This window comes from Bos indicus x Bos taurus, chromosome 11, assembly GCF_003369695.1.
Source record: "Bos indicus x Bos taurus breed Angus x Brahman F1 hybrid chromosome 11, Bos_hybrid_MaternalHap_v2.0, whole genome shotgun sequence".
Classification (NCBI taxonomy): domain Eukaryota; kingdom Metazoa; phylum Chordata; class Mammalia; order Artiodactyla; family Bovidae; genus Bos; species Bos indicus x Bos taurus.
The window spans coordinates 21,180,188-21,204,924 of NC_040086.1; the positions used below are offsets into that span (position 1 = coordinate 21,180,188).

Here is a 24,737-nt window from a genome sequence, read left to right on the forward strand (position 1 = left end):
CAGGCCACATTTGAGTAGCATCTCCTGGTATAAAGAAGTCTACAGATGGTGCAAGTGGGGACAAGGCCATCACAGAACTTACTGTTTAATGAAATAGAAACAGATATATCAGCCTTCATGCTTACTCAAGTTAATTTCCCCAAACTATACCCTGCTAATAAAATTAATGGGTTTAAGTTAATGGTTTGATCCCCAACAGAATTCAGTATATTAAAAACTACCATAATTTTAAGTAATGAAATTCATACTTGCTGACAAAATATTTACCTTTGAGTTTTAAGCTAAATATGTGCTCAACTTAATATTTTCCCTCTTCTGAAGCTGCACATAACACCTGTTGCTTCTGTGTTTGTTTCAATTTTTTAAAGTTAGCACATAAAGTAAGTCCAGTCACTTCACCTGTTCCCTTACTCTTGATTTCAACTGACAGGTCTGGGGACGAGGGGATGGCCTGATCCAGGGACGATGAAGATGCAATGTTGAATAAGCTGGAGGAGAGAAGCAACAGGCACCATGGAAAAGACCAAAACCAAGCAAGGTTAGATTTTTCCTATGTCTTGCTTAAGGCTCAGGATTTAAGAAATATAGGTTGTACGCTTGTCTTGCCCTTATCTCGCAACATGAATAAGATGTTAACTTGACTATTCTTATTTCATTATCATAACAGAATGACCAGGAAGAGCACAGATGTGGTACTGGGGAAACGGGAAATGCTACATGTATATCTATAATTTGAGTAGTTTCTTACTTTTCTTAGCAATAATTTTAGGACTGCCTCAGAATGACCTCCTGAAAAGGGTCAAGATATATATGGAACTAACAGACAGCCAACGCGACCTAGAAACATGAGGGCTTTCTCTTTTAAACTTTACCACACAGAATCAACCATATAAAGGTAGGGTCTGTTATCATCTTCCATTGATAGGTAAAGAAACAGTCATAGAGAAGTGAGGCTATAGCTACAAAATGTCAAGAGTTTGATCTGGGAATCTGATCTCTGTCCCTAGGTTCTGGTTCTTGCCATTATACCAGGCTGTTGGGACATAGCATGAAATAGGTTAAGTAAATCCACTCAAGCTCACGAGGGGGATTTTGGTGATCTCAAACCATCTGGATTTTATAGAGACTGCCCTTGGTGTGTAGAAGCTTTGAGCTGAGGTTATATATTATTTATAAACTTAACATAGAGGCTGGTTCCTCTAAGGAAGGGTTTCCGGTACCTGAATGTCCTAGGAGAACAATGTACACATCTATACATCCAAATATTTGCAGCTGGGGATTTTATGTATAAACTGCTTGATTCATACAATGTGAAACAAAGGAGATGTGGCTAAAATGGATAAGCAAAGGGGTGCTTATGAGGTGTACATTTTATGCAATTTACCTCGTCCTCAGGGCTGAGGTTCTGACAGGTACATTCTAGGCTAATCTTTTTCCTCCCTAGTGCAAATGGTTTTCATAACCTACTACTTTCTTTATGTTTGACCTGTCTCTACTGTTGACAATACTGTTTTCTTTCTGTCTGCATCCTTCTGAGACCCTTTGTATTGAAATTTCCTTCCATCAACCTTCTTGCCCAGGAGGACAACAAAATTCCTTTAGCTGATCTGGGCATGACAGAGGGCAGAGCTCTGAAGTTTAGCAAGGATCAGAAGCAGGAGAAGTAAAGAATATTTTACACAGGCCTCCTGAGAACAATAGGGTGACCACTGGATAAATGACTTCCTGACTGGAACTAGCTCCTCAGATAAACTTCACTCAGCCCCAAGAATAAGACAGACCCTTTTTTTTTGGCCTTGCCATGTGGCTTGTGGGATCTTAGTTCCTTGACCAGGGATCAAACTTGTGTCCCCTGAAATGGAAGCTCAGAGTCTTAACCACTGGACTGCCAGGGAAGTCTGAAAGAGACCCTTCATGGGTATTCCCTTCTGGCTAATGAATAATCATTTATCATTCAATTTGATCGAGAAACTTCCCCTCCTTGGTAGCAGATGATTTTCTACTACAAGAGATATATCAGGTAGATATAGTTTGATCATTAGAATGTAATATAAAATAACCTATGCCAATTGATCTTCTGTTTCTGTTGAATCATTGGCTTACCACGTAAGTACAGATTTAGTATCCTGTAAGTCCCCTCGTTCCCTGCATGTCTGAAGAGAATAGGGAGAGAATGAATTATGTTGATTAAACTGAGCTCTTTTCCCTACAGGAGATAATGAACATAAGCCAATGAATAATCCTTCCGCACAGATTTACCAGGTAAAAACACAGATTGTTTTAAACTCTTTTATGTATCACAATGATGACTGTCCTTTATGTACCCATTGTTTTTAGCACTCACAAAAGCTTCTACATGTATCACTGGGTTTGTTCACTTAAGACTGTGAGATAAGCAGGGTCAAGAGTACCATTCACGTTGTACTTTGGTGAAAACTGATGACTGAAGGACAGCTTACCCAGTTTATAAAATACAGCACCACCGCTCCCACATCAATGATGCTTTTCTTTTTGTTGTCACCATCATTCTGGCCATTACCCTGGTTATTATCCTGTGTAATAACATTTCCATCAGAAGGAGAGAGCAAGATCTGCTTTTTTTAGTCTTCTATTTTAGTGGGGAGAATTGAGAATAGAAGGGGGTTAACACTGCAAATGTTCATATATGATAACAGAAAAAAAGTTAAGCTCTTTTCAAACAATGGGAATAATTTGATTTATGAGGGAGACAAATGTTCTGCTAACTTTTATGTAATATGTTTACAATGACAGTCACTTTGGCTCTCTACATAGTATTTCTTTGGTTTCTATCTACCAACTGTAATTTAAAGTAAATTTCTTCCCTTAAAAATCACAGAGTTCATTCTGACATAATATGTAACATGAAAATAGCTTGGGCTAGGGAAACCCATGCTACTCTCTAGACTTAAGGCATTGTTATTTGGAATACTTGAGAAGGAAGAAAGAACTGACAGGGTTAGGTGGGGGTTGGGAGAAACGGTGATTTCAAAGTTGGCTCTTAAGGTTTTAAGCCCTGGTATACCAGACCACCTTACCTGTCTCCTGAGAAATCTGTATGCAGGGCAAGAAGCAACATTTAGAATCAGACATGGAACAATGGACTGGTTCAAAATTGGGGAAGGAGTACATCAAGGCTGTTTATTGTCACCCTGCTTATTTAACTTATATATAGAGTACATCATGCAAAATGCTAGTCTGGATGACTCACAGATGGAATCAAGATTGCCAGGAGAAATATCAACAACCTCAGATATGTGGATAATACCACTCTAATGGTAGAAAGCGAAGAGGAACTAAAGAGCCTCTTGGTGCAGGTGAAAGAGGAGAATGAAAAAGCTGGTTTAAAACACAACATTAAAAAAACAAAGATCATGGCATCTGGTCCCGTCATTTCATGGCAAATAGATGGGGGAAAAGTGGAAACAGAGACAGATTTTATTTTCTTGGCTCCAAAATCACTGAGGATGGTGACTGTAAACATGAAATTAAAAGATGCTTGCCCCTTGGAAGAGAAGCTATGACAAACTTAGCATATTAAAAAGCAGAGACGTGGCTTTGCCAACAAAGGTCTGTATAGTCAAAGTTATGATTTTTCCCGTAGTCATGCACACATGTGATAGTTAGACCATAAAGAAAGTTGAGCACCAATGAATCAATACTTTCAAATTGTGGTGCTGGAGAAGACTGTTGAGAGTCCTTTGGACAGCAAGGAGATATAAAGGAAATCAACCCTAAATATTCACTAGAAGGACTGATGCTGAAGCTGTAATACTTTGGCCACCTGCTACAAACAGCTGACTCATTGGAAAAGATTCTGATGCTGGGAAAGATTGAGGGCAGGAGGAGAAGGGGGATGGCATCATGACTCAATGGTCATGAGTTTGAGCAAACTCCAGGAAATGATGAAGGATGGACAAGCCTGGTGTGCTGCAGTCCATGGGGTCGCAAAGAATCAGACATGACTTAGCGACTCAACAACAACACCTAGGAAAACGGGGCTTCCATGGTGGCTCAGTGGTAAAGAATCTGCCTGCCAATGCAGAGGACGCAGGTTCTATCTCTGGGTCAGGAAGATCCCCTGGAGAAAGAAATGGCAACCCACTCCAGTATTCTTGCATGGGAAATCCCACGGACAGAGGAGTCTGGTGGGCTATTGTCCATGGGGTCGAAAAAGAGTCGGACATGACTGAGGGATGAAACAACAACTATGAAAAAGAGTGGTCCCCAAATAGAGATACAGGAATCCAGAGGAGCAGGTAGTTTGGGGAAATGTAATTTAAATTTATTTACTTTGAGTAACAATAAAATGAAAATAACAACTAGCTCCCAAAAATATCATGTAAGAGATCACTGCTGAGGACCCAATTAGGAAACCAGCACAAGAGTATGAAAACATTGTAATCATGTTGCTCTTAGAACCAGACCAGCAAAGAGAGAGGTTGAAGAAAAGAGCCTCATTTCAACCTAATGCATATTTATCGAGCAGTTACTATGTGCAAAGTCTGTTTGGCCTAATGGAAGACGAAACAGATATTCCTACTGAGTTTTAAGTGTCCTGAAAAACATACAATAAATACCAGGTAGGCTGTTTGGAAGAATTTCAACAGAGGTATTGATAAAATTCTGTGGAAAATGAAGAAGGGATGAATTAATTTTAACTGAAGGATTTGGATCAGGCCTGTAAGAACAAGTTAATCATTTGGTAAGTGGATGTGGGGAAGGGTAATTTTAGGCAGAGGGACTAGCCTGAACAATGGTCTGGAAACAGGAAGTGAATCTTCCTTCTGGTGCTGATCTGATGTTTCACTTGTCTGTCCAAGACCTCCCTGCCACCTCCCCTCTGTTAACGCCTGACCTGTGTATGGCATTTGAATGAGTGTGACTATCTCTTTAAACTCAGGTATGACTTAAAGTCTATTACAGATTTTATGTAGGTCACTCCCTGAATGTTGGCTAAATATAGCTGCAGTGGGGATGGCCTCGTTCTCTTACTGTATACATCCAAGTACATCTGTTCACGGACGAACAAATGAAGCAGCGGAAGTGAGCTTGCTCCACGCGACCTCTGTGATGCTGTGATTATAACCCCGTCCTTGCTTTAAAAGAATGTCTCCCAAGTCCCAGTCTGTTTACTCCAAGCAACATTTAACCAAAAGAAGATGAAGGCAGAGAAATAAAGAAGAGGACTAGGAAGGAGGGATACAGGGAAAGATTAACTAGAATAGATACAATCTATACTTAAAAGGGAGAGCAAAATATGAAAGGTGAAGGAAAATGTGACATTTCAGACATTTTCTATCTCCTTATTTTCTCCACAGATCTCCCAATCCCTACCTAAAATTAGAGTAAATATTAACTTGTTTATTATTTTTCAATTGTCTGTCTGCTTCTCTAGAATGTAAGCTCCAAGGGCAGGGATTAGTACATTTTGCTCTTTGTTATACTCTCAGAACAAAGTATAGTGCCTGGAATATAATACATATTCAATAAAAGTTGAATGAATGAATGGATATCGTGGGATGTGTATATTGCTTTAAGCCAAAGGGTCTGATGTAGTTTTTTTAGTTTGGTGCTAAATGGTGTTTGGAAAACTGTCTGGTTCTTTGCAAAAAAAGAAAAGATCTTTGCTTCATACTCTAATCAAAATTAGCTCAAAAGTGAATTAAAGGATTAAATATTTGTAGAAACCATAGAATTAGTGAATATTTATTTTGTCTCTGGATGTCTTTGTAAGAAAAAAAACACTGGAAAATATCTTTTGAAGAGAAAAAAACCACTGGAAAAAAATCACAAAGGGAAAGGTTAGTGAGTACATCACATCCCAATTAAAAATTTTCCCAATGTAAAAATATTTTCAATAAATTCAAAGATAAATAGCAAAAACTGGAAAATTTCCTACAAAACTATTACAGAGCTTTAATGATATATAAATAGTTCATAGAATCAATAAAAAGGAAAATTCTGAAACCCTGATAGAATATGGGTGAAGAAGACAAACAATTTACCAAAACAGAATTGCAGAAGGCTAATAAATAGAAGAAAAGGTTGAAGCTCAAAGAAACAATGATTAAAACAAGGAGTATTATTTTTTGACTAATTTAATTCAAATGCAGTAAAAGTGTTAAAATGTTCATACCCCTAATTGGCTTCCTGTTCTTTGGATGAATGTAACCTGTTTGCTAAGAATATGGTTCAGTTCAGTTTAGTTCAGTTCAGTCGCTCTGTCGTGTCCAACTCTTTGTGACCCCATGAACTGCAGCACACCAGGCCTCCCTGTCCATCACCAACTCCTGGAGTTCACTCAAACTCATGTCCATCGAGTCGGTGATGCCATTCAGCCATCTCATCCTCTGTCGTCCCCTTCTCCTCCTGCCCCCAATCCCTCCCAGCATCAGAGTCTTTTCCAATGAGTCAACTCTTCTCATGAGGTGGCCAAAGTACTGGAGTTTCAGCTTTAGCATCACTCCTTCCAATGAACACCCAGGACTGATCTCCATCTGAGCCACAGTCAGCTCCTGGTCTTGTACTGTGACCTAAATCAGGTCACAGAAGTCAACACTAGAATGAGCACTATAATCTCCCAGGTCACTCCAGGTAGAATTCTGTGGACCAGGTGAATCAGTAGACACACTGACTGATCCTTAGCTCAATACACTGCCTTTTATTTGAATCCAAATCTATCCCTCTCCTTTTTGTCCATTGTCCATTGTCCATAACCCTCTCAAAGTCCACCCCAATCTCTTTTCCAGAGTCACACTGTGTTGATTTAGCCTTGATTACTTCATTTGGAATATATATTTTAAAATTATGATTTCATTAACATGAGAAGTGAGGGTTGAGCATCCCCCAGTTAAGGCAACAGATGTGGTAACAGCACAATTTAGTTCTAGTGCAACCCTTACACTAATGACTTGAACTTCAGCCATGTTTTTGGCTCATGTGTAGCCTTAGGAATGTAGACACTTTAACCATTTATATTACTTATGTTTCATATGTCTTATCTAAGACATGATTTTCCAAATACACTAATTTAGGACATTGCATGTCATACAGTATGTTTCCAAGAACATATACAACCATATTATTATAACTTTTCAAGCCTTCTGGTCAAATATATTTTGTATAATTATTAATTAATTGAATATATTCCAATATGGTATATTTTCCTTTGGGTCAATACTACCTAACATCCTTTGACTCAGTAATTTCATATTTAAGAATTATCCAAAGAAAATAACTGAAATATATACAAAGTTTTCAGTAAAAAGCATTATATTTCAATGCATTATCTTATATTGAAAAATTATAAATAACAAATTTATAACAAGGGTGAATGAGTAGGTAAACTCTGACACACTTGTAGTTTGGAATATCATATAGCCATTAAAATGTACACTTAGACAAACATTTGAAGGCTGAGGGGAAGGGCTTATAAGAATGTTATGCAAAAGGAAAGAAAAAGGAGGGCAGAATCAAAATATATCTTTTATGTGATTTCAACATGACAAATATGCATGCGTGTGTGCTCAGTCGTGTCTGACTCTTTGAGACATGATGGACCATAGCCCGCCAGACTCCTCTGTCCATGGAATTTTCCAGGTAAGGATACTGGAGTGGGTTGCCATTTCCTACTCCAAGGTATCTTCCTGACCTAGGGATCAAACCCCCTTCTCTTACATCTCCTGCACTGGCAGGTGAATTCTTTACCACCATGCCACCTAGGAAGCCAAAGCCAATGCTATTAATACTTGCATTTATATTCATAGCACAAAATAGAAGGAAATATACCAAAATGTTAATGGTTATATTAAAGTAATGAGATTTTGGGTGACTCTCTTTTTTTCCTTTTTCTCTGTAATAAAATTATTAATAATTTAAGAAAATGGGTTATATGCCCAAAGAAACTCTAACTGGAAAACTATGGGAACCAGTCCTACAGTAATAGGTTTCATCATCAAAATTTCCATTGAATGTTTTCTAGGATTTGTAAGCCCTGTTTAAGCCTCAGTCTCTTTTTACCATTGAGGCATGTTCTTCTAACTCCAGAGAAGCTATCTCTGCTAGACCTGTGTTGCATCCAGGGATAGATAAGATAAATTCCCACCACACCAGGCTTCCTATCAGCCTCAGTGTTGCCTGGTAAGAATGACTTGAAGGATCAATTTCTGCAGGGAGTGTAGAGGAGAAGGTTTGGGAAATTTACTCTTGACTGTTCAAATGACTCACTTTGTGTTTTAAATCACTGTGTTAAATTAATTGCAATGGGTTAATCCATTGCATTGAATTAACAGAGGCTAAAAATTAGGGAGTGGCAGCTGGCAGAAAGACCCCATTTCTTCTGTAGCAACCCTGATTTAGGGGGAAGCCAAAGCAATTACCCTGGCATTCTTGCCATCATGGGCTACTTCAAAATACCTGAGCTTTTGCTCCTGAAGAGCTTTTAGTCAGGTGTCACAGGAATTTGGCATAGCTTGTGGAGATTTCTCAAATCTTGATATTTAAAACTTTGCAGAGTTCTCAAAGCACAGGCCCATTCCCTACTTTTCTGACCTTAATAATGAGACAGAAGGGAAGGAGAAGTTTGTGTAAAAGACAAGTTGGAATAACTTGCTTAATTTATGAAAATTTAGTTTAAGGGATCTTTGGTGAAAAAAAAAATTGGAAGACAATGACTAAAATTCATCTTGAGAAGAGTTAAGAGCCAAGAAAGTAAAGGAAATTGAGAAACAGAAATTCATTTAAGAGCAGGAAATAGGAAGAATTCGGACTCCCCTCCCCTATTTCTTTGAGCCTAAGAAGCCCTCTGTGGTACCGTAGGCTTCCAAGTACAAGAGTTCCCTGAACCTGCCTCCGGTGGGAGCCCGCCTCCAGCGGCAGGATGGAGGGATCATAACCTCTCTAGAGCAGCTTCATGAAAAAATCAACGAGATGAGGAACGTGTTCAACTCGCTGGAGAACAAGGTAGACACCCATTTCTAATCCTGGGGGTGGGCTGTGGGCTGTTAAACAAGCAAGCTGGAGACAGAGCAGAGCAAATAAGTCCACGTCTTCAGAATATTTTTTTTTACTTACAAAGGAATGGCCAGTTGGTACCAGAAAACCAGTCTGTAGTAGCTAAAGGTTTTCAGAATCTCCCAAGCAACTTAAAAGTGACCTGTAGTCTCAGGTGTGTGATTGTACTCACTATGTATGGCATCCCCCGCCTGATCAGTGGTTGTGAAGCTGTTTATAAAGCAGTAGTGTTACTTCAGTGGCAGGTATCGAAGGAGCTCACAGTAACATATGGAAAGAAAATGGGCGCTCCTAGCTCAAAATGGTTTCAGAATTCCCAAAGTCCCTATATAACCTGGCTGTTAGTGAAATGTATTGATAGCTCTTAATATTTGGGAACTGGGGTTCTACAGGTGAAGAGAACCCTGCTGCTTCCTTTTGCCTCCTGGGCAAAATGCCACACATCCACCTAGGGGAGTAGTGAAAATGAAACCTATTTCTGTTGGAAAGTGGTTCCCTTTTTTTTTTCCAAGCAGGAAACATGAGTGAATGTGAGGTTTCCTTCCTTCAATTTTGAAACGTGCCTACGTTTTGCTTTGATATCACATGGCCATCGACTTCATTTTGCTCACAGAAGATGAATTTGTATAATGAAAATTACCAAATCAAATGTAGTTGATCTGGTGATTTAACCTAACATGACAACTGAATTAGGACATGTGCTGAAACCCATCACAGACATATCAAAATTAAAAGTGACTGGAATGAAATACAGACTGCTCATGTTGTTTCCCAATCTTTCAGCTCCAAACACCTGAGATGTCATCTTCTTTTTCCTCGGAATGATCTCCTTGATTCCTCTTATTTCCCCCTCCTCCAAGCCTTCTGTGAAGCACAGAGACCCACAAGCCCTATATTTTGAAAATATGGTACAGAAGAGTAATTCATTTTATACTTTGAGATGTCACACAAGTTGGAACCATTTGGAAAGGGTTTTTTAGGCTCCTAAAAAGTTCTGTTTTAAAAAGTAATCTGGAGTAAGCATTTCTATACTTAGCAGAATGTAAGATCATAAAAATCATGTAAGTAATGTTATTATTACCTTATTGTTATTATCTGAACCTTTTATTTGTTGAAAATGCTTTTTTCATTGACTCAATAAATAAAACTGAACTTTAGAAGTGCTCCATTTTCTCCACATTTCTGTTTGCGCTTAGCTTTCTGATTTGCCATTTCACGGGGGAAAAGCATTAAAATTTCTTGAATACTTTTTACATACCAAGCATAAGCTGTGGTAGGTACCTTACCTACATTTATTCATTTAATTCTCAAGACAGTCCTGTGAAATATTATCCTGGCTGTATTATGGATGAGGAAATTGCTACAAAGAGGCTAACCAACTTGCCTGAGGTTTTAGTACTTGTAGGAGAGTTGCTAGGATTTATACCCTACCTGACTCCAAAATTGACACCCTTTTCATGGTTGGAAGGTGACAATAAAAATCCAAGTGTGCATTCCTACATGACCAGGCTTGACAGCTGAAGACGACTCTCGTCACTATCAGTGTGCTGAGTTTCTACCATTGTAGGTTTTCCTGCCCCTGGAAACACCATAATCCCCTTTTTCATTATATCATCCAAGAATATTAAAAAAAACTTCTTCCCTTTCAAAGAAATATTCAGATATGCTTAATTATTACTCTTTTTATCATTACATTTTTTTAAGGGAAAAAAATAACTGAATTTCTTCAACATCCTTTCTTGCATGGAATTCAAAGAGTTACTGATCAACACTGTCTTTCACATGCATAGCTTGCTTTTAAAGTAAATCTCTTTTTAATCAAAGGTGTTTGAATAAATAGTAAGTTGCAGGAACACTTGCAAACAATAAATTGGTTGCTTTTTTATCACTATCAAGCTTCAGTATGAGTGATATAAAGAAGACCCACTTTTCCCTAGACAAATGGGGCCAAGGTGCCTTAAGTTGTGTACACAACAGTCTTCTAGTAAATGAGTTTTGTACATGTTCAAGAGCCTGGTTTTGCAAACAAAAGAAACATCCAAGGGATCAGAGATACCATTCATAATAATTTATAGCAAATTGAATATACTCTTTGTGTATTATTTAGTTGCAGGCTCTAGCCTCTGAACTCAAAACTGGCTTCACAGAAGCAATGCAAGAACTGTCAAGAATTCAACATGGAGAATATGCTTTGGAAGAGAAGGTTAAGAGCTGCAGATGTTCCATGGAAGAGAAAGTTACTGAGATGAAGAATTCATTGAACTATTTTAAGGTAGGTCCTTCTTCTATTTCCCTCCTAGAGATTTCTGGTCATCTTAACAGAATTAAAAAAAAAAAAAAAAAACTTGCCTTTTTGCCTAGCAACCAAATACAAGAATTTTCCTCTGGCCCATTCATTAACTTTCATGGGAAAATATCATATTTTACTTAGTTGGATCTCTATGTCAAAATTAGAAGCTACAATAGAAGTAAAGTTTTCATTTCTCATTCATCATTTACTATGTATTAAAAGTTTTCTGTGTACTAGATATTATGTTATATACTTTACCTTCATATACCAGATTAAATACATATCAATTCTTATTTTTTAGGAAGAGCTAAGCAATGCCATGTCAATGATCCAGGCCATCACTTCCAAACAAGAAGAAATGCAACAGAAAATTGAACAGCTTCAACAGGAGAAGCGAAGAGAATCTCGAAAAGTTAAAGCCAAGTGAGTGTCTGACCAAAAAACTGACCAAAGGCAAACGTATAAGCCACGGCTCATAGACAGGCACCAGAAACAGCTTTCCCTCTATTGGTGGACAGCTGGCCACTGGGCTCCATGGACCAGCATGTGAGAGAGGTTATGCAGCACAGAAATGAATGGTGGGACTTCTCTGGCAATCCAGTAGTTAAGACTCCGTGTTTACAATGCAGGGTGCAAAGGTTCAATTCCTGGTGGGGGAAACAGGAACAGTAGCAGAAAACACACTTAATGTAACTGGAAGGTAAATGAAAATGACATCAAGTGGCATGTAGAATTTAACTGTAAAAACGTAAAATAACAACTAGAAAGTTAAAGTGTTAGTCACTCAGTCGTGTCCAACTCTTTTTGACCCCGTGGACTGTAGCCCACCAGGCCCCTCTGTCCATAGAATTCTCCAGGCAAGAATACTGGAGTAGGTTGCTATGTCCTTCTCCAGGGGATCTTCCCGACCCAGGGATTGAATCTGGGTCTCCTGCATTGCAGGCAGACTCTTTACCAACTGAGCCACCAGGAAAAGAACAACTAGAAAGATATATTTAAATTATGATTTTTGTGCTAAGATAGTGGGGTCACCAGTGATTTTGTTAGATTTCTGAAATTTCTCTAATACTATTCTTATTTTACTTTGACCATTGAAAATAAATTTTTGTTAAACAATATCCCAACCAGGCTGAATTAAGTAAAGCTTCACCACTAAGTAGACATAATCTTCATTGTTACATGTTTTAATATGATCAAATTTCAAATATAACTAATATTTGTGTGACCCTGGAGAATGGTTCAGTGTTTTCAATCGAGTACCTGCTCCTTCCTGCTACCTTTGTGTTGCTTTGTGAAGAGAATGTAAATTATCCCAAGAAATTGTTCCTGCTGTAAACTCTGTAACAGGGAAGCTAGCAACAGAAAAATAAAAATGCAGATATTATAATTAGAAGGTGAATTGTAGGTATTTGGTGATGAGTTGCGTTGACTCATATGAATTGCTAGTATTCAACTGTGTTTAATTTACAAAAAGTGCAATTTTGTATGGTTCAGAAATTTTCTTGACCTGTTCTGAACTGACTCTTTTCTTACCCCATCACTTAATAAGAGCCTTTTTTCTTTTCTTGTGTTAGGAAAACTCAGAAAGAAGAACATGGATCACAGGCTGGACCTGCTCAAGCACAAGGAAGTCCCTTCCGTTCCATCAACATCCCTGAGCCTGTTCTTCCAAGTGAAGATTTTACAAACCTTTTGCCTTCTCAGGCCTATGAAAAAGGTACAGTTCACACATCATATTGAATTAGCCAGGTAGTTCTCCCTTGGTTCCTAGGACTTCAGTAACATTGAGAATAGGCTTATAGCCTCCATCTTTATTAGATGAAAATGGTGTTATTGCTCAGGATTTTTGCTTTTGTAACTGGAATGTAGAAGAATTCAGAGGATCTAAGAGATGGAGAGAGTCTGCCCAAATTTAAAAGATTTACTTTTGAGGGCAAATACTAATCTGGGTATTCTAAGTTTCAAACGGGTTGGAAATAAGTTATTATACAATAATACTATACGAGCTGCCGTAGAAAAAAAAATTTTAATTATTCACTGTAATAAATTGTTTTATTTTCTACATTACTTCTCAATCCTTACCTCTCTGCACAGATGGAAAATTGTGTTCTTTTTTTTTCCAGCAAAAGTGTCACAGATATGAGAAAGTTATATCTGCTCTAACAGGCAGGCATTGATGTCAGTGATAACCTAATTCTGTACTCTCCTTTCTCTGGAAAACGGATCTGGTGGTGTTTGTGGGCTGAAACAGCCACAGCCACATCACTGAAAATAATCAGAAAATATCTGTATGTAGCAGTCCTGAAGAAAATGGCTTTCCAATAGACATTGCTAAGCATGTTTGCTACATCTTTGTATCCTCAACAATATAAGCAAGCACCTTATATGCAGGAGCATGAATGGAGATACTAACATTGTTTGGATAAATTTTCCTGTTTTTTAGGTCTCATGTTGAAAATTTCCAAAAGAGGCTCAATAAATTCTAGACCAACTGTAATCTCCTCAAGAGCAGGACTGGTGGTTTTCCACCCTTATGGCTTAAGAAACAATGTAACTCATATATTCAAAGATAATAAATCTGCTTTGGATAATTTAAAAATCTTAATCAAGTGGCTTTTAAGTGGTATTAACTTCAAAGTACAGATTTGCTTTTTTATTTTTTTATCCATTTGAGTAGTTATTTTAGAGACTCAATAGGTGCAGCCTAGGAAAACTCACTTGCTCCATCTAGGGAATGGGTTCATCACAGGTGGCTCTGTGTTTTTTGCTCCATGGCATAAACAACACAGCATAAAATGAAGATGTTGTTACGGAAGAATGTAGAATGGGCTTGGAAGGTAGAAGTCAGATCAGAGTTAAGTCTGGGACAGCCGACCATATGCACAAGATAAAAAATTAAAAGTTATATTTGCAAAGTGCCCAGATGCATGGCAAATTCTCCTTCTTTCGTTATTATTTAGGCATGGCTTATATAATATAGTTTATTCTACCTAGTTGCTATACAAATTTGGGGATAATATGCCATAGTAAGACATTCTGGATATGATTGGTGATAGTTTATGTTAAAACTTGAGGTCAAAGGACCAAACTTTCAGAAGGGGTTGGCTTCAGTTCAGTTCAGTTCAGTCGCTCAGTCGTGTCCAGCTCTTTGTGACCCCATGAACTGCAGCACGCCACGCCTCCCTGTCCATCACCAACTCCCGGAGTTCACTCAAACTCACATCCATCGAGTCAGTGATGCCATCCCGCCATCTCAGCCTCTGTTGTCCCCTTCTTCTCCTGCCCCCAATTCCTCCCAGCATCAGAGTCTTTTCCAATGAGTCAACTCTTCGCATGAGGTGGCCAAAGTACTGGAGTTTCAGCTTTAGCATCACTCCTTCCAAAGAACACCCAGGACTGATCTCCTTTAGAATGGACTGGTTGGATCTCCTTGCAGTCCAAGGGACTCTCAAGAGTCTTCTCCAACACCACAGTTCAAAAGCATCAATTCTTTGGTGCTCAGCTTTCTTCACAGTCCAACTCTCTGCTGCTGCTGCTGCTAAGTCACTTCATTCGTGTCCGACTCTGTGCGACCCCATAGATGGCAGCCCACCAGGCTTCCCTGTCCCTGGGATTCTCTAGGCAAGAACACTGGAGCAGGTTGCCATTTCCTTCTCCAATGCATGAAAGTGAAAAGTGAAAGTGAAAAGTCGTGTCCGACTCTTCGCGTCCCCATGGACTGCAGCCTACCAGGCTCCTCCGTCCATTGTTAATTATAAAATGGTGCCATTGTTATCCATTGACCCCAAACTCAGTATCTTAAAATAGCAACATTCATTATATCACAGTTTCTCTGAGTTGGGAATCTTTGCACAGCTTAGCTGAGTGCCTCTGGCTCAAGGTCTCTCATGAGGTTGCAGTCAAGGTGTTGGCCACCCGCTACCCTTCCTTCTATCCATCCATTCATCTACACTTTCATCCATCCATTCACCTCAAGCATTGATTTAGGTGGTGGGATGTCATAATGAACAAGAATTTCTAACCTTCAAGGAGCTGTTGTTCTGAAGGAAGCAGACAATGAACAAGACAAAATATGTAGTATGTTAGATAGTAATCAGAAGACAAATAAGGAAACACGGGTATAATTTTAGAGAGGGTACCAGGTAAAGACCTGAAGGAAGTGAGAAAGTAGGTTTATGGATATCAGAGTGGAGAAAGGGACCAGCCCCAAGGTACCAGGAGGAACATCACTGATGTGCTCAAGAAATTGCATAAGACCAGTGGGGCTAAAAGCAGAATAAACAGGGAAACAATAGGAGATGGGTTTTTTTAGAAAAAGAGAAAAAACAGCAGGCAGGGGAGGGAGGCAGATATTTTAGGGCCTTAAGATAATTCTAAGATCTTTGGTCTTTGCACAGAAATGGGGAGCTGTTGGAGGGCTAAGAAGAGGCTTGACAGGGTCTGACTTACATTTTAAAATCATCTTTCTGGCTCTGTTTAGCATTACCATCCTTACCATCATAGTTACGTAATCATTTAGCTCTTTCTGTGTGCAGTTTAGAAATGTTATCTTATTTAATTCTTATGGCTATCTATGAGTTAAGTTGGAGACGGCAATGGCACCCCACTCCAGTACTCTTGCCTGGAAAATCCCGTGGATGGAGGAGCCTGGTAGGCTGCAGTCCATGGGGTTGCTAAGAGTCGGACATGACTGAGAGACTTCACTTTCACTTTTCACTTTCATGCATTGGAGAAGGAAATGGCAACCCACTCCAGTGTTTTTGCCTGGAGAATCCCAGGGACAGGGGAGCCTGGTGGGCTGCCATCTATGGAGTCGCACAGAGTCAGACACGACTGAAGCGACTTAGCAGCAGCATGAGTTAAGTATTAGTTATATCTTTGTAGAAATGAGAGACTAGTATTTGCCATACTCTATTGTAATTTTTTTTTTTTACTGCTCTGGCTTCCCCAGTAGAAGGTAAGCCCTGTGAGACTATCCCAGTTCTTAGTTAGTAGAAGGTGCCAGTCTATGTTAGTGGAATGAATATTGATTGAAAGCTTTCCTTCGTCTGCAGCACAAGAGACCAGATCCATGCACGTAGGAGACAGCAATGTGAAGGGAATGATGGGTCCTGGTAAGTGGCTCTTCTTCAAGTTCTCTTTTCTTCTAACAGCCTCACCCTTTCCCTTCTTCTACCTTTCCTGCTTCTACGCCCTCAGTCCCAAACCAGGCATGAAAGAAGTCAGGCAAGATAAAGCACTATGTTTTTAGTAATATTCCAAGATGTATGCTGGAGTAGGTCAGCAACTCAGAGGGAAGGGGAAGGGAAGTTGAAGACAAAATTGGTCTTCTTAGTTCCTTCAGGCTTGTTTCAGTTACCACTGAACTAGAACTTGCTGAGAACTCACAAGTGCAGGTGGAATGACATTTACGTTTTCTGTGGACCACACATCTTATAGTTTATGTAATTTAAAAGTTATCTAGGAGATAATTCACCAGAATTTTATAAATTATTTCATCTCCCCTCCCTCCCTTCCTCCTGCCTTTTGGAAATATACTATCATCAGGGCCAAGGAGGACAAATTCCAAAACACAACACTGTCTTTGGTACCCTTCTTCCTGCTCTTTCTGTGTTTTCTCCTCAGGTGTGCTCACCTGAAAGGAAGAAATATGAAGAATCAATACATATGACTATAAATTAGTTTTGTTATTACATTTTATAAAATAAATAATTTATACATTAACTAATTTATATTTTATTTTATAAAATTTATTTTTTTAAAGTCATTCAGTACAGTCTGTGTGCCAAGAATTAAGTATATAGACCAGAAACAGAGAAAGGTGATCTTTTGTAACCGTGGAGACTTTTAATTCTTAATTGATATGTTTAACCCTCAAAGGATAGTTGTACCCAAGCAAAGGCATAATATTTTTGAGTTAGTAACAAATATAATTAAAAAAAAGTCAGAACTTGATGGCAGATGTTATTTTTCAGGAATGACCCCAACAACTTCAGAAGCAGAAGAAAACCTTAAACCTTGCCTCTCAGCTGACATCCAACCCAAGAGTCATCTACCACCTGGTGTGTGGAGGCAGCCTAAGGAAGCTAAAGACTGGGGTGAAGAATACGTCACAAAAGACCACCCAGATAAACTCAAGGAAGTGAGCCAGGGCAGACATAGCTCCTTGGAAAACGTTTTATGTGAAACTTCTTTAGCTGGTAAGTCCAAAGGGGCAATGTAGGCTGAAAATGTAAAAAACAAGAAACCTAAGGGCTGGAATCCTTGCAATTTAGATGCAGTGGACCTATGAGACAATTGAGCTTCTGGTTTCCTTTTGAGATGAACAAACTGAAGTCTTTAGTGGTAAAGGGACTCACCTGAGGTCACACGGCCAACTGGGACTACCACCTTGATTCTGGGTATCCATGACACTTAGTATTGTACCGCTCTGGGAGAAAAGGCATAAGGTTAGTGGAGAAGAAGGCAGAATTTTGTAATGGATTTATTCAGTGATATGGAATGTTCAACATATGAATCTTGTGTCAGGGGTTCACCACCAAAATGTCAAATACTGCAATGAGGTCTGTTTTTCCCTTCCTCCTTTTTTCCCTCTTTATTGTCTTTCTTCAAATGATAAATCATCACAGAGCACTTAGCACATGTCTGACAATGGCAATTCCAACTGTTGTTTTTAATTAATTAATTTTAATTGGAGGCTAATTACTTTACAATATTGTAGTGGTTTTTGCCATACACTGACATGAGTCAGCCATGGGTGTACATATGTCCCCCATCCTGAAGCCCGCTCCCACCTCCCTCTCCATCCCATCCCTCAGGGTCATCCCAGTGCACCAGCCCTGAGTGTCCTGTCTCATGCATTGAACCTCGACTGGCAATCTGTTTCACATATGGTAATATACACGTTTCAATGCTATTCTCTCAAATCATCCCACCCTCACATCCTCCCACAGAGTCCAAAAGTCTGTTCTTTACATCTTTGTCTCTTTTGCTGTCTCACATATAGGGTCATCATTACTATCTTTCTAAATTCCATATATATGCTTTAATATACTGTATTAGTGTTTTTCTTTCTGACTTACTTCACTCTATAATAGGCTCCAGTTTCATCCACCTCATTAGAACTGATCCAAATGTGTTCTTTTTAATAGCTGAGTAATATTCCATTGTGTATATGTACCACAGCTTTCTTATCCATTCGTCTGCCAAAGGACATCTAGGCTATTGTAAACAGTGCTGCAATGAACATTGGGGTACATGTGTCTCTTTCAATTCTGGTTTCCTCAGTGTGTATGCCCAGGTGTGGGATTGCTGGCAGTTCTATTTCCAGTTTTTTAAGGAATCTCCACACTGTTCTCCATAGTGGCTGTATTAGTTTGCATTCTAACCAACAGTGTAAGAGGGTTCCCTTTCTCCATACCCTCTCCAGCATTTATTGTTTGTAGACTTTTTGATAGCAGGCATTCTGACCAGCATGAGATGTTATCTCATTGTGTTTTTGATTTGTATTTCTCTGATAATGATTGATGTTGAGCATCTTTTCATGTGTTTGTTAGCCATCTGTATGTCTTCTTTGGAGAAATGTCTGTTTAGTTCTTTGGCCCATTTTTTTGATTGGGTCATTTATTTTTCTGGAATTCAGCTGCATGAGCTGCTTGTATATTTTTTGAGATTAATTATTTGTCAGTTGCTTTGTTTGCTATTATTTTCTCCCATTCTGAAGGCTGTCTTTTCACCTTGTTTATAGTTTCCTTCATTGAGCAAAAGCTTTTAAGTTTAATTAGCTCCCATTTGTTTATTTTTGCTTTTATCTCCATTACTCTGGGAGGTGGGTCATAGAGGATCCTGCTATGATTTACATCAGAGAGTGTTTTGCCTATGTTTTCCTCTAGGAGTTTTATAGTTTCTGGTCTTACATTTAGATCTTTAATCCATTTTGAGTTTATTTTTGTGTATGGTATTAGAACGTGTTCTAGTTTCATTCTTTTACAGGTGACCAGTTTTCCCAGCACCATTTGTTAAAGAGATTGTTTTTTCTCCATTGTCTATTCTTGCCTCCTTTGTCAAAGGTGTCCATAGGTGTGTGGATTTATCTCTGGGCTTTATATTTTGTCCCATTGATCTATATTTCTGTCTTTGTGCCAGTACCATACTGTCTTGATGACTGTAGCTTTGTAGTACAGTCTGAAATCAGGCAGGTTGATTCCTCCAGTTCCATTCTTCTTTCTTAAGATTGCTTTGGCTATTTGAGGATTTTTGTATCTCCATACAAATTGTAAAATTATTTGTTCTAGTTCTGTGAAAAATACCATTGGTAGCTTGACAGGGATTGCATTGAATCTGTATATTGCTTTGGGTAGTATACTCATTTTCACTATATTGATTCTTCCAATCCATGAACATGGTATATTTCTCCATCTATTTGTGTTATCTTTGATTTCTTTCATCAGTGTTTGATAGTTTTCTATATATAGGTCTTTTGTTTATTTAGGTTCCCTCCAACCGTTTTATAGGAGGTAATTTTTAATTTTTTATTATCAAATACATGAAAACTGAATAACACTAAAAGTTTTATTGTGAAAATCAGTAGCACTTTAAATTCTTTTGACATATTTTTTTCTGGTGCTTGTTTCCATGTTTTAAAAAGAGTTTATGCTGCTATTTTTTTCTATTGGTACATTGCATGCGTGCTAAGTTGCTTTAGTCATGTCCAACTCTTTGTGAACCTATGAACTGTAGCCCGCCAGGTTCCTCTGTCCATGGGATTCTCCAGGCAAGAATACTGGAGTGGGTTTCTGTGCCTCCTCCAGGGGATCTTTCCAACCCAGAGATTGAATCTGCATTTCTTATGTCTCCTGCATTGGCAGGTGGGTTATTTCCCACTAGCACCACCTGGGGATACACAGACCTGTATAATATGAGAAATATATTGGGTTGGCCAAGAAGTTCTTTTGGGTTTTTCCATAAAATCTTACGGAAAAACCCAAAAGAACTTCTTGGCCAATCCAACATTAATATTTCTAATAATAGAAATATTATCTCATAAAGTTCTTTCATACACCTTTTCAGGCAATACCCACCCACAGAACCACTACTCTGACTTCTGTCGCCATAAATTAGTTGTGTCTGTTCTTGACTCCATAAAAATGGAATATTACAATATGTAGTTTTTTCATGTCTGGCCTCTTTCTCTCAACATAGCATTGCATGTAATTCATTCAGTAATTTATTCATTTTTATTAATCATATTGAATGAATTTACCATAATTTGTCCATTCTCTTGTTGCTAGACATTGGATTGTTCCAATTTAGGGCTACTATGAATAAAACTGCTATGAACATTCTTGCACAAGTCTTTTTTTTTTTAATGTATGCCCTCATTTCTCTTGAGTGTACACCTAGGAGTGGAATCTTTGGATTATAGGATAGGATTATGTTTAACTTTAAAACACCAGCAGTTTACCAGTTGGAACATTTTATACTCTTACCAGCAATGTATGAAACTTTCCAGTTTTTTTACATTCTTCTCAGTATTTAGTATGATCAGCCTTTTAAATTTGAACCATTCTGTGGGTGTGTCCTGTGTCATATTGCAGTTTTAATTTGCACTTCCCTGAAGACTAATGATGTTGAGCATCTTTTCATATGCTTGTTGACTATTTGTATAATTTATTTTATGACGTACCTATTTAAGTCCTTTGTCCAGTGTTTAAATTGGGTTATCTTTTTATTCTCTATTAGTAGGGTTTTTTTTTTAATATATTTTGAATATGAGTTCCCTGTAAGATATATGTGTTGAGAATATTTTATTCTATTCTCTGCCCTGCCTTTTCACTTTCTTGGTAGTCTTTTGATAATAGATATTTTTAATTTTAATGAAGTTCAATTTATCAATTTTAAATGTTTAAAATAGTTTGTGACTTATGTGCCCTTGCAAAATATTTTTGCCAGTTCTAAGGTTATCAAGATATTATACTATGTTTTCTTATAAAAATCTTTATAGTTTTAGCATTCACATTTAGGTCTATGACTCATATTGAATAAATTTTGCTGTGTGGTATGAATCCAGATTCATTTTTTTCCCATATGGGTATCCAGTTGCTTCAGCTCCATTTATTGAAAATGCCTTCCTATTCTCACTGAAATGAATAGGAAAAGCCAAGTCATCACATATATGTGGGTCTAACTCTAGACTCTAAGGCTTCCCAGGTGGTTCAGTGGTAAAGCATCTGCCTGCCAATGCAGCAGATGCTGGAGACATGGGTTTGCTCCCTGGGTCTGAAAGATCCCTTGGAGAGGATAGTGGCAATCCAGTCCAGTATTCTTGCCTGGGAAATCCCATGGACAGAGGAGCCTGGTGTGCTACAGTCTATGGGGTTGCAAAAGAGCTGGCCACGACTTAGGGACTAAAAAACAAATTCTACTCTATATTCTTTTATTCTGATTAGGAGAGAATTGACATCTTGACAGTACTGATATTCCAGTTGAAGAACATGGTATATGACTCTTTTTACATGGGTCTTCTTTAATTTTTCTTAGCAATGTAACAAAGTCTATCACTGACATTTTTTTAAAACAGCATTTGCCCTAGAGACCTCTGTTATCCTACTGTATTCTGACTCACTGCACTGCTGCCCTCCTGGGACTTCCTGTGAATTCCCTTAAAATTCCTCCTATGTTAGATTTCTATTCAGGGTTTTGTGGAGGTTTTTTTTTTTTTTTTTTTTTGCATATCCTTCTCAGTTTCTTGGTTTACTACTTGTTTTGATGGAACACATAGCCTGGTAGGTTCCACATAATTCATTGGCTATTTAGATGAATACAAAGTCATTTTCCATTATCATTTTGAAGCAATTGTTCCACTGTCTTCTAAATTCTAATATTGCCAGTGAAAAATCCAATATCATCTAATCCCCAGTCCTTTGTATGTTACCTGATTTTTCTCTCTGGTAACTTTTAGGATCTTCTCTTTACTTTGGTGTGCTAAATTTTCACAGTGATTTGGTATATTTTACAGTGATGTGAGAGTTTTTTTTTCATTAATTATACTGAATGCAAATGGGCCCTTTCCTCTGGAAATACATGTCCTGGTATTTTTTGTATTATTAATTTGATAATATCTTCTCATTCATTTTCTTTCTTTTCTCTGAAACTTCTACTAGTTTGATATTGGATCTCCTGGACTGATTTTCTCTATTACTGCCTTTTTTGGTGGGGAGGGAAATGGAGGCAGGTGTACAGATTTCCTTGACTTTGTCTTCTCCTCTTTTAAAAAAGCCAAAAAGTTTCTTTTTTCCTGGATTGTTTTTAAAATATAGGATCCTGTAATTATTAAGTGGGCAGAACATTTTTGGTAACTCTTTGAGGATATTAATTATAAGATTTTTTTTAAAGGTTTCTTTTTTTTTCCTGCATTGTCTCTATTTATGGTTCCTCCTTTTAAAAATGTGTGTATACTTTTTTCTTCTCTTTCTTTTATGATGTAAGATTGATTCAAGTATCTGAGGATTCTTAGCTAATTATTCATATCCAGGAAAAAGGCCCTAAATAAAAAGAAACCTAAAAATCCTGTGTTGGTCAAGCTGATCAATAAGTGGGCTTCTTATCTGCTAATCAGGTGGCAAATTACCGTTTTGATTGGTTACCTCTGTATGTCAGTGATTGTAGACCTTTTTCACTTGGGCAGCTCATTCCTCCAGTGGAAGATCCTCTGGTCTCCAGTCTGGACAGTATAAGTCTGGCTGCTGGCACTCTGGGACCTGCAGGCAAAGAGGCTGAGAGGAGTCTCACTCTTTTGTATGTGAGCCTTCTTTGAGTCCCTTTGTTTTCATTTTAGCATTTCAGCTCTGCTCTCTGCTGTGTCTGATGTTGTTAGTTCAGATACCAGAGACCCAGGCTTCTCTAGCTTTTCTCGTTTCTCCTGGGGTGGAACTGAGGAAGTCATCCAGCATGGGTATGAGGAACTGAAGGTTCAGCTTCACTGAATGTAGACTGTTTCTCCTGTTTATAACACTGCCTCTTACTTGTACTCTCTGTGATGTCTTGGTGTCTCCAATCCTTGAGCCTTTCTGCTTCTCAGCTGGTTTCCCATCCACAGATGAAAACGCTGAAGTAAATGGTTTGGTGCCCTTTGCTCTGCTGAATTAATGACCATGCCTCCACTCTGTTTTCCATCTTCCAGAAACTTGCTGGTGTCTCTATTGCTTTCAATACCTTTTTATTGCTTTCTATCATTTAACAGGGTCTCAGGGAATAGTGGTTAACAAAAATTCCCTCCTTGTTTTGTTTTTAAAGCTAAAAGACAGACTGTGGCTCTAGAACTGCTTGAATCAGAGAGAAAATATGTCATTAACATCTCTCTGATCCTGAAGATCAAGGCAACATTCCAGGGGTCAGATGGAAAGAGGAATTCTAAAGAGAGAAGGTACCCATGTATTCATTGCCTTTGCTTTTCAGATTGATTAAAATTTAAGGTAAGTTGTTTATTGTTTCCACTTTGGGAATTCTGGTACTTATCAAGAGCTCCAAATATAGACTTGGAAATGAGAATAGTCAGTGACCGCAGGTAACCCCTGGCAAGTCTCAACTTTTGACTTCCAGCAGATAAGAAAATGAGTGGAGTCTCTGGGGCTTTCAGTGGTCCTGGCATGTCTGTTAAGAGCCTAAAGGGAAAAAGTGCAACAGTGAGGGAGGTATTCCTGTCTGTTGCCATCTGCATATTCCACTGGAAATCCTGGAAGAACCCCTGGAACCACTTCTCATGGGAGCACAGGAAATGGATGGGAATGGAGATCTGAAGTGGCCATTAGATAAATGATGCAGGGCTTACATAGCTGTGAACTTGGACCTTTCTTATTATTTGTTCAGGAAATCCTGGTTAAGGTATGAGCCGCATGTGAGTGTAGTCATGCTGTGGGGCAGAACTTCCATCAGGCCTCTAATGTGTTACAGCAACTTGCTAGTCGCCAGGTTACCACATTCCCCCCTCTATATCTGTTCCAAAACTTCAGATTTTCTCTGCTTCCCTCTCTGCTGAGAGAAAGCAGGAAGGAGAAACTTACGATTTGGTGGGGAAAGACTACTGTCATAAAGATGTGATAATCCAGATCCACCGAGGAAAAGGCCAAGCCAAATAAATGAAAAGTCTGGATGATGGATGACTAGAGACAAACACAGCATTACCACTTTAAGTATTCTACCAAGGAATATGCACTGGTGGTTCGTGAAGTTGTGGGAAGCCTGAACTGTATTTTCCAGATCCATATCACCCCTACCCCCAATTTTACTTGGCTTTGCAGCTGCCAGCAGTAAACCCAATCACCAAAACACAATGTACATCCATCGAAGCGACTGATGTGAGAAAACGTGCCATGACAAACCCACAATTACTTCACTATTTGCAAGAATTATTTCA

General features: G+C 38.5%; 1 protein-coding gene across 1 annotated transcript in view; it reads left to right on the forward strand.

Annotated features, from left to right (window-relative positions):
• ARHGEF33 (Rho guanine nucleotide exchange factor 33) overlaps window positions 1–24,737 on the forward strand; it is a 79,409-nt gene that overhangs the window by 26,108 nt on the left and 28,564 nt on the right. The window contains 8 exon segments of the mRNA XM_027555068.1: window positions 431–538; window positions 2,213–2,262; window positions 11,141–11,305; window positions 11,625–11,746; window positions 12,898–13,040; window positions 16,378–16,437; window positions 17,299–17,523; window positions 23,618–23,747. Of these exon segments, the coding sequence (XP_027410869.1) occupies window positions 514–538; window positions 2,213–2,262; window positions 11,141–11,305; window positions 11,625–11,746; window positions 12,898–13,040; window positions 16,378–16,437; window positions 17,299–17,523; window positions 23,618–23,747 (920 nt within the window). The 5' untranslated portion in view covers window positions 431–513.